Genomic DNA, 11264 nt, shown 5'->3' with positions numbered 1-11264 from the left:
CGGCGTTGATCGTCGCTTATGGTAACAGTGTTTCTAGTAAGTCAGATACTAAATATTTACTACAAAGGTACGTTTGTGGAAGATTATACAGCTCAGTTTGTGAAATGTATAATGCAAATGTTGTGTCTAATTGTCAGAAATAACTGTGGTATCCATGAGATGGCATGTTCAAAAACAATACCAAAAGTTATTAGAGAAAATCTTTATTTATTACAGAATCGTAAACCTATAGGTCAAAGGTTACAAGTGCTTATATCTTCCATGTGATCACAGGGATATGTTTATTCATTATAGCTAATGTTTATTCATTAAGGTGATGTAGCACATCTCGGTAATCTGTCGAGAAAGACAATATTAACACTGACTCTAAATTTCTATCATTCTTTTTTGTTGTAATCCCGGTTTTAATTGCAATTTTGAAAGTCACACTATAAACATTCAAAACAAATTATACCCTTTCTAAACTCGAACCCGAAGGGGTGTCCGCGCGTAAAACTCTCCCCGGCCAGGCCGTAAAGTACCGGGTACTGAGGCATATAATAGGCCTACAAAAAGTCCCAAAATTTCAGAAAGTCCACTTTTCACAAAATCGCCCCTCCCCTTGGAAAAAAAGTCCACTTTTTCAAAATCAGCACCCCGTCCCCCGGATCTAGGGTAAATTGGGACACAGGGTAATTTCGGACACTGATTTCGGAAATAGGCCTACTAGTAGGCCTACCTTAAAATAGTCACATTTTGCAAATTTTTGCAACAAAAGAACTTTGAGTATAATGTCTATTTATATTTCCAACCATTTAAAAGTTCCTCAGTGAACTTCTGAGGGCCGCAAGCTTAACACATCAAAACAAATCCACTTTTTTCATGTCTAAGCAGAGGTCACGACTTGAGGCTAAACAGCTGAATCAATGGCCCGGATTAGTGTTCTCAAATTTAAAAAATAACTTCTATAAGTCACCTTTTCAATTATATACGGTAAGACAAAATAGTTCTTTTTTCTTTGAAAATTATAAGAAAAGTTTTCTTTTAGAACTGTGCCAAACTTGGGGTAAAATGGGACGCCGTTGATTTGTGCTAACTCGCACTGTTCCATTTTGCCCCAACAAAAAAATCCCATAGTATAAAATCAATGGCGTCCCATTTTACACCGGCTTCTTTCGGGGCACTCACTCAAAATGGGTGCCAGGGATGATGTGTGGCCACATTGATCCCCATTTTTTCAACTCCCTCTCACCCACTGACCCCTTTTTTTGTTTTCGCCTACTGAACTCCCTCTCACCCAATGACCCCCGTTTTTGTTTTCCTGTCAATCCAAAAGACCCCTTTTTCAATTGAATTTTGGACAAATTTCTGATAATAATATCTTACCGAATGACCCGGTACCCATGGTACCCGCTTAATTTTTCTTCAAATTTTTCAAAAATTTTGGTATTAAAGTTTTCAGTGGTGAAAATTGTATCAACTTTTATATTTTTACCCAAATTTTTTCCAGTCTCACGGAAAGACACTCTACTTTGGCAAGATTTTCCCCAGTCTCCGACGGAAAGACCTCCCTTTTGGGGCCTTCTCAACGAAAGACCTGTCTGGGCCGCACCAACCCGGGGCCCCTAGTATTGGTCAGGCTAATTTTAACCCCTAGGGCGCCCATAAAAAGGGAATATAGGCCTAATTGCTCATTGGGAAGCAGTGGTTTAAAAACTATGAAAAGTGCAGGCCAAAGTATTTATGGTATCGGTATGGCAGTATCATAGCAAAAATGTTGTTTTAGGGTTTTTGGGGGTTTTTTTTTTGGTGTTTTTTTTGGTTTTTTTTGGGTTTTTTTTTGTTTTTGTTTTTTCCGGAGATGGTTCCTGAGAAGGACCTGCCTAAATAACATTTTTGTTCTTTTCTCAAAAATCCACTATTCCGTGGGTATGGTGGGCAGCTCAGTGTGCCCCGAGATCAACTTCCTGATTCCTTCCGTTCTCCTCAAATGACGCCCAAAATGACGTCACCTAATAAATATGCATATATTTGGACAACCTTTGCCGCATTATCGGGGATATAAGAACCAATTTCACAATAATAAACATGGCGTCGATCTCAACAAGGACACGTGCGAAAACAACAGGAGATAACGAACCTGTTTCTGCCCAGGTTTCTACATCTCGTGCTGCTATTTCTTCAAAAGGTAATATTGAGGGAGAGGCCCGAAGTAAATCAAAACGTTCAAAGGCCGCAAAATCTGCCCGAACCGCGACAAAAAAGAAAAAAAAGTCGAGCGGTGAAGTCGCTGAAGCTGAACCGGAAGGCACGGGGAACATCGTGAAGGAGCAAGACCATGCAGTCGACGGGGCCGGGGAAATTCCCGTGACATTGACAACAGCTACACCTCTGACCTCGCATAGGGCAGAAATGGTTGATACACACAACCATGCAAACAATTTGAATGTGGAAGACACTGCAGAAGTTCCCTCTTCCAACGAAAAATTGACAGAAAGTCAAAATGTCGCTTCAAAAAGTGTGAATTTTGACAATATAAATGAAAAAGAACTGGCTAAGTCAGTTTTTAGTATTTATAAAAGTGTCAGCTACAATACATCAATACCAAAAGGAATCCCAAAATCAGGAAGAAAGTGGAAAACAGAAAAAACAGAAAGGTAAAGTTTCCCCGGGAAAGTTTCTTTTTAATTTATATTTTCAACAAAAAATTATATTTCTGCATTTTGTTGTTGTTGTTGTTGTTGTTGTTGTTGTTGTTGTTGTTGTTGTTGTTGTTGTTGTTGTTGTTGCTGTTGCTGTTACTGCTGCTGCTGCTGTTCAGGCTTCCTGTTAATGTGCGTCATTGCGTCCAGACGCGTATTTTACACATTTGGATGCAAGTTCACATGGCTAATCAAGTATTTTGCGTCCATGTCACACAAATGTGGACGCCTTAGACAAAACTTCAAATTTTATCATTAATTGATGATAAAAATAAGAAATTTTTATTCTTTTATATTTTTAAGATAATAAAAGCCCCAAAATTTTGACCCACCTGCTGAGAATTGAAGTAAATTCTGCAATATTTGTAAATGCAATGTCAGGAAATCGTGCACTTTTTGCATGCTTTCCGGACGATCGCTGTTTGTTGGATGGCTGGGGAAGTCCCGATTGATTTGTTTACAAGTAAGCATGTGCCGCTAACAAAAATACCGGGTATTGAAAAATTTACAATGTACAATTTGTAGATTTGCTACATGCAATGATGTATGCCGATACCCTACCACCATGATGACTGTTGGTAAAATTCCGATTGGACGCAGAGGCTAGCGGGAGCCTTGGAACGGTGTATACGTCTATCGTTGGGGGGGGGGGGGCTCGTGTGTATAAAGGGTATCAGTTCAAATTGGCACTCAAGGGGAGTTTCAATACATACATTGTACAGTGCAAGTGAGGTGACTCTTTTTATTTTTGCATGGGCCAACAGCATTTGATAATGATAATAAATCTTGGCTCTACAAATGATTGGAAACTGTAAAGTCCTCAAATGTTCAATATTTGTAGTTACCGGGGTACCGTACCGTGAACTGTACGGGTACATACATCCTGCATACATGTGTGGTGGTCAAGACAAGGCCAGGGTCTTTTTAGGCTCTCTGAATATGGAGATCATGTTCCAGCTCTTACAGTCATAATGTACATGTACTATGAAACTGACACATTAAGCCATTCTGAATTGCCCCTCCCTTTTTAAGTTTTTGACAGGTCTGCCAAAATTGCTTCCACCTCTACCTTGTTAAGCTGCCAAAAATTTCTTGCCCCACCCCCCTTTACCCGCCCCTCAAAATAATAATGTTTGTACAGTAATGGTTGAGGTCCGAGTTCATGCAGAGGTCATCTGGTGCAGTGGTGGCAGAAGCATTAACATTTTGGGGGTCAAGCATATGTTGTGCCTTTTTGACTTGGACATTATATAGGCCTATTCCGCACATAACATTTTCAATTTTAGACTATTAAGCCCCAAATGAAGATGCATTTTGATACTTTGGACAAGCCAGAGGTCATAAAATTCAAAACCACAATTTGTTAGCAGCAGCAGCTCTAGTTTCTTCTTAAGTACGGTACTGATTTGTTTACCTTAAAATGATATGGTACCGTATATATTTTGTACAAATTTTTCTTTTAACAGATTTTCTGAAATGAAGAAAGACAAACCACTGCGAACATCATGGGAAAAGAAGATGAAAGAAAAAGCAGAGAAAAAAATCCATTAAGATGTATGAGCGGCAGCTACAAGAATCTAGAGCCTCTGAAATACAGGTATTGGTACATTTCTGGTTTACCCTGTGCACCCTATTTTTAGGTTTGGATTAGAGTTACATGTAGGGTTTAGGGCTATGCAGGGTATACTAATTATTATTCCCAGGTAATGAAGGCCTAATGTGCATCTGTTCTTTGGGGGCAATTGTGAAAATTACTAAACATTTTGCCTTTGGAGCTCAAAGGATATTGTTGAGGTATGTACAAAGCAAAATGTTTAGATTTTTTACAATACCCCAGGTACCCAATAAGGTTCTGTACAATGCAAAGTATTTGTCACTTCCTTATTTACAACACAATTTTTATTTTTTAAATCACAAAGTTACACTTTGCACTAAATAAAAAATAACACAGGATAAACAGACTTAAAACCAAATCACATAAGATTGATAAAGGTTCTTTTTCAGATCCAATAAAATGATAATACTCACTCAGAAATATTTCAATTCCTATCAGGAATCTTGTTCACTCTGGTACTGATGTTTTTAGAACAGGCAACACTTTTGTCTGGTTTTGATGACGTCACCAAACTTTCTTGTTGCCAAGAATTTATGACCTGGTCATAAATTTTGTCCAGTCTGTAAGCCCCCTCGTCCTCGTTCATGGTGTAGGAGTAGTATCATTTTATTGGATCTGAAAAAGAACCTTTATCAATCTTATGAACTATTAGACTTGCTTCAAGTCCTTTGGTGTCCATAGTTAGTGATTAGTGAATGTAAAATTCATGGAAGCTTTGCCACATCTTCCAAAAATTTCTGTTTCAAAAGTTATTCTGTCGAAATAATTATTTACCATCATCTTTGTAAAAATTTGTTTGACATTTGAATTGTTGAGGCCAGATAGTGGACTTTCTTATCTTTACTTTACTCCAGGCATACTGTGCACTGCAGGGGTAGTGTTTGAGCAAAATGCACACCATGCCACGCCCACCCCACAAGGCACACTTCCTCCCTAGCTCATGTTGCCAGCACCAAAAAATCTGACCTGACTAAAAATTTTAGAGAGTGAAGTATACAATGGTATATGATAGGCCTACTTCTACCACTGATTATACATGGGGAAGAGCATGAATAGAGAAAAAGTAAGGAGGAAGCCTTGATCAAGGCTAATGAACTATGAACGATCCTGATGAATCTGTTTCAAAATAACCAAATCACAGTTTCTAGCTCAAATTGTTTTGTTAAAAGTAGTACAAAATCAGCGATAAATGGAAGTTGTTGTTCAAATATAAAAATAAGGGCCTTTGGGTAACAGGACAAATACTAGAAATATACTTGGAGTCTTTGAGCAGCGGAGCCCTGATGTGTACGCATCATCTCCAAAATGTTATATTGCCGTTTGCCCTCACCCCCGTTTAGAAAATATTCTAGAAACAAGGGAGCACCCAGGTAAAATGTCCAGTAGTAATTAATTTTGGGCTTTACTTTTTAGAATAAATTTATCCACAAAGACTTAAATTCAACAACTTAAAGATGCCCACAGACTGCGCACCATCTATTTTGAGGTCATTTTGTGAAATCGGAGGGTTTATTGTTTTGGGCCACTCCCTTGGAAAAATACTGAGGCCCAAAACAAAACAATTTCACACCATGACCTCAAACAGTGTTCGATTTACCACCTGCATACCTGCACCAGTGCATGTAACATTCCCTCTGTGCATGCAGCTTTTCACTACCTGCCTGCACGCGTGCATGTACGATTTTAGCGCTAGCGATATGACAAGGCAATATACAAAAGTAAACAAGCAGTCAGTCCGATTTGGAAAAACCCAATCTAATTTTAGCGCAATATCCTGACTTCATTAGAAGGGTGACAATTCCCGATACCCCTATCACGTGAGAACTGTCACTTTTTTTCATTGACTTCCCTAGTCTCCTACACAGCCAGTTTGCGTCGAATTTAAACCGTGGGAAATATTTGTTTACGTCACGGAAAATAATCATAATAATATGTCCAGCAAAAAGGAAATAGCTCAAAAACACTTGCATCATTCTGGAAATCGTGCACCTCGTCGACAACGAGTTCTAGAACAGATGAAACCACAGCATCCAGTGTTTTGGCTAAGAAATCGGCGAGTGATCGGCATAAAAATGACAATGACAGTGGAGCCGGAATATTATTACAAGCAACTGACAATGATCGTGATTCAATGTGATTTTATGTTTGCTTTAATTTTGGTGCATGCACACGTTTTGCTGTGCATGTAGAAATTTTGGGCTACATGCACCAGTGCAGGTAGGAAAAAATTTGTAAATCGGACACTGACCTCAAAATAGATGGTGCAAAGTTATTATTATCATTCTGCATTCATTACCGTCATCTAATATTTTGAAGAAATCAAAATGGCAAAAAAAAACTATAAAACGCTGTTGAATGTAAACAGTTTAAATTATTGTTAAAACCTACCCTACATGTACAAAAAAATCGACCAGGCAAACTGGACATTTACGCTTACAACAAGAGCTACCAATCACAGAAGTGCGATGGCATCGCACAGTTGTGTGTGTTGCCATAACGCTTAGCGTATACATGCACGCATGCACAGAAGTCATTGTAGCACATACCGGTGTGTTCCAGGAGTCATTGTGAGTTATTAATGACCACCCAATTAGTGCGCGGTCAGGCAATCAATTTCTTTCGATTGGATTAAACATATCGCATACAAAATGAATGACCACAGAAAGGGTGATTTGAGTGGGGTAGTCTAGAGACCTAGTCTAGAGACCCAGTATGAAGATCTTAAAGTTATACTTTGGTAGTCAACTTGAATTGTGAGATCTGTGGAAGGTACAATGTAGCAGCTGGATCATCATAGATTACCAGTAACTTGACAGATTCACATCCACAGGTAGGCTTTACCCGATTATACTTGACTGCTATTTTTGGGCTATGTTAATTTCACGATGGATGAATTGTAACACATACATGTGTAGATGGACCCTTAAATTGTGGGCTTTTGTGGCACACAATGTTAAATCATTATTTAAATCATTAAAGACAAAAGTTTCAATGTCTGGACTTTGTCCATTCAATTTAACCAAGCTGGTTACGCTCAGGCTGTATTATTATTTGCTCTCAAACATGGTCTGTCATATTGAAGTTTGACTTGCCTTTAAATAGAAATGAAAGGATTTACAGTACATAAATACAATGTGTGTTACTGTTATTTTTACTTTCAGAAAAAGAAAGACCGTAAAGCAGATAAACTGAAGAGGAAACTGGAAAACGAGAGGAAATCAGAAGTTGTACAGGTGGTAAGTATAGCCAGACTCATCAAGATTTGAAGAATACAGTCAACCAAAAGGTTCTAAATTAGAGAAGGAGATCTGGGACTCGACCGCCATCTTGATATAGTCATGTGAGCAAATATAGGGGGTATTCGGATTCCCTCGGAATGCGCTCGAGGCATTCTTTGAAACGTTGTCATTCAAGCGCGACATGGATGATGGACGCATTTGAGAGATGCACTTGATGGGCCCTGCACGCAAGTACCAAGACACTTGATGAGATGCAGAATTGTTTTCGTTCCTTTCTGCGCACCGTCGGCAAGGACCCGGATACCCCCAATTTTCTTTCCATATCTGATGGCGTGATTGTACATGGCTTTATAGGGAGTCCCGGCCGGTTCTCCTTCTCTAATTCTGTGTTTCTGATCCAATAAATTGCACTTACTGTGTACGTTTTAATAAAGCTGTTATCTGTGTACATTTCAAAACCAATCTTGTTATATTTTCTATCTGTTTCTGTCTTCTGCTGTTCTTGCAATTATGCATAAAAAAGTTTCTTGTTGAATAAATTTATAGAAGTAACAATAGTATGTATAATGAAAGACAGAAATAAAAAGACTAGTTCGCATCTGCAGTAGTATCTGACAGTGCAGTATTTTCTGTCTAGTTGACAGAATTTTAGACGCGAACTAGTCTTTTCATCGCTGTCTTTCATTATGAGTTTATGACAAATACATTGTATGCATGGCACTAAGGTAGCCTGTGCATAATGGAAATTGCTAATTAGCATCTTTCACGGCTTCACCCTTCATTTTTACCTCTTGTACAATTTGTAAAACTGGTCATGATTTTAGCAGGTATTTTCTAAATACAATATTTATTAAGATTTTACTTTTTCTGATTTTTTTCTTACAGCTCAAGAACACTGCAAAACTGAAGAGGATGAAGAAGAAGCAATTACGGCAGATTGAAAAACGTTAATAGCTGGGCCAAGGATCACTAGTGATCAGTGATAGGAGTGAGGCCTGGGGATATGCCATGCAGATTTTAGGATGCCTATTTTCTCTACATGTATATGTACCGTACTTTTTGCTGTCTTTGCAACCCATCAATGTACCAATTTTTCACAAAAGGCCTAAATTGGGTGCTTGTACTTGAGCGCTTTTACCAAAATGTGTCCAATTATAACCAATTGGGCGCTTTGAAATTGAAAACCCACCAGATTAATATCCCGAAATTACTCAAAGGTACCTGAAAACCATGGCAAATCCCTGTACACCTTCAACCTAGGAGAACCACCCCAGGGTGTGAGGTCAATCAAATGCAACAACAACAATATAAAGACTGGCTACCAATCAAAAATGGAATTGTTGATGATTATGTAGAAAGCAAGTTCTCTTTACACATCCCGAATGCTCAAGTTTTGTACCGTAGATTTCAGAACATTTTAAATGGAAATTGGGATTGAGAAAAGTTTCAAATTACACTATATAATAGTCATTTTGTCAATATCAGTATTTAGTAAACAACATCAAAAACCCATCAATAATCAGTCAATCAGTAATCAGGTAACTCAAGGAAAAACAATCTTTTAGATGATGCAATTTTAAGGTTTCAATTATGTTACACAGTGGTTCATCAAAATTAACAACTATTAGGATCCGCTATATGATGGAAATTAAAAACAGTAAGGGAACAACTCAAAAGTATGATGATGTCCTATAAACGACCTTTTATGATGGGGGGGGGGGGGTCAAAAAACGATTATGTTTTTAAAAACTAGTTAAATCATTGGTCAAAGTTGACCTTTCAGTTTGGAATTTTCAACATTTGACACTTGCCTTAGATGGCTTTCTAACAAACATACTTTCACTTAAGGGATCTAAAATGAGCGTTTATTGCGTTTCGACAGTATTTTTTGTGGGACATGAGAGCACCTCCGACCTATCGAATTGCATTCTGAATCTGAAGCATGTCTTTCTGATATCAAATAATTTTCATTTTTGAAAATCACAATATAATACAAATTTTATGACAAATTATAAAAATTTGATATTTTTCAAATTTTTGATATATAACAGTCCTCGAAGTAAATTATATAAATCTAATGACATATTCTTAAAGTGTATGTAGCAGGGAGGAAAAGCCGACGGTCAATTGAAAATTTTGACCTTTCATATTGAAGATATGGATTTTTTTCCCAAAAAGACCTAATTTTTTTGGTGTTTTGGGAAAAAAATCCATATCTTCAATAATGAAAAGGTCAAAATTTTCAATTGATCGTCGGCTTTTCATCCCACCTACATACACTTTAAGTATAAATCATCAGATTTATAAAGTTTACTTCAAATACTGTTAAATATCAAAAATATCAATTTTAATGATTTGCCATAAAATGTGTATTAAATTGCGAATTTCAAAAAATCAAAATTATTTGATATCAGAATGACATTCTTCTTATTTCAGAATGCAATTGATATGTCTGATGTGCTCTAATGTCCCACAATAAATACTGTCCAAACGTTCATACCCCACCCTTAAAGGACATCATCAAACTTTTGACATGCAAGTTTTTAACTTTTCCTCAGAGTGGCCGCCTGACCTAATACATGCTGTATCAAAATGATTGGTACTTAATAAAGTTTTGATGGTTATTGAAAAGCCTGCTTCTTCCAAATGCAACAGAAGGTCCTCTTGACATTAATCAACAAAATGGATCTTATGTTGCATTTTGATGTGGCAGGCAAGTCCATAATCAGTGAAAACTGATGGGTACCAAATATTTTGATACAACCTGTATTGGTAGTGGGAGACCTGTGTGGTGGCCCTGATTCCATCCACTGATCTTCAGATCTCTAGACCAATGCTTTGACAAGCATTTGATTAAATTTATAAATGATTATGAACATTCAATTAAACCAGGAAGATGTGGAGAAAATCTGGCCGGGAAATCTGGTTTGATATAAATCTCTGAATGTCATGCACTTTAAATGGGTATCGTGAACGGCCTGGTGGTAGGTGATCTTGGAATTCAGGATGACTGCAGAAAGAAATAAAGAAAAGAAAGAAAAAGAAACAGTAGTCATTATTTTTGTCATTAAGGTGGTACTACACCCCCTGATAAATTTTGTGACTAATTTTGCATTTTTCTCAAAAAATAACCACACACTGGTAACAAAAGTTATGTATATTATAGGGGCAAGGAATTACTTCACTGAAATTTCAGTGATTCAAGACAAGTGGTTCATTATATATATTAAGAAATGAGGTACATTCTATCGGTACCTCTTTCCTTATCATAAATAACGTACCGCTTGTCTTGAGTCACTGAAATTCCAGTGTAGTAACTGGATTCCTTGCCCCTATAATAAACATAACTTTTGTTACCAGTGTGTTATTATTTTTTGAGAAAATACAAAAATAGTCACAAATTTTTCAAGTGGTGTAGCATAACCTTAAGCATAGTTCAATAAAAGACTCCCCTAGACCTGGAATGTCGAATTCGGGACAAGCTGACATGGCATTAAACCAGGTTTTCAAAGAAAAGTGAAGATCTATTGAGAACCCCTGAAGTGTACCTTACTATTTGCAAAGCAAGGTTCAATATCGTAATGTGTGTGTCCTAACACACAAAAATTCAATTTCGACAGCAAAGTACACTTACAGCAATTTGGGTACCCTTACAAAAATAGTTTTGCTATTTACACAGATATGTACACTTGAATCATAATATATGGATGTCCTCATCGTGAAAACATT

General features: G+C 37.3%; 1 protein-coding gene across 1 annotated transcript; it reads left to right on the top strand.

Moving 5' to 3' along the window:
• The first annotated feature begins 2048 nt into the window (after positions 1–2048).
• LOC140164505 (uncharacterized) lies at positions 2049–9665 on the top strand. Its single transcript, XM_072187800.1, is given in 5 exon segments — positions 2049–2636; positions 4148–4217; positions 4219–4278; positions 7458–7532; positions 8421–9665. Coding segments are annotated over 5 exon segments (840 nt in total). The 5' UTR covers positions 2049–2067; the 3' UTR covers positions 8487–9665.
• Positions 9666–11264: the final 1599 nt, after the last annotated feature.

The sequence above is a fragment of the Amphiura filiformis genome, chromosome 11, assembly GCF_039555335.1.
Source record: "Amphiura filiformis chromosome 11, Afil_fr2py, whole genome shotgun sequence".
Classification (NCBI taxonomy): domain Eukaryota; kingdom Metazoa; phylum Echinodermata; class Ophiuroidea; order Amphilepidida; family Amphiuridae; genus Amphiura; species Amphiura filiformis.
The sequence above is the reverse complement of the archived record's forward strand: the minus strand, read 5'-3'. Positions and strand labels throughout refer to the sequence as shown.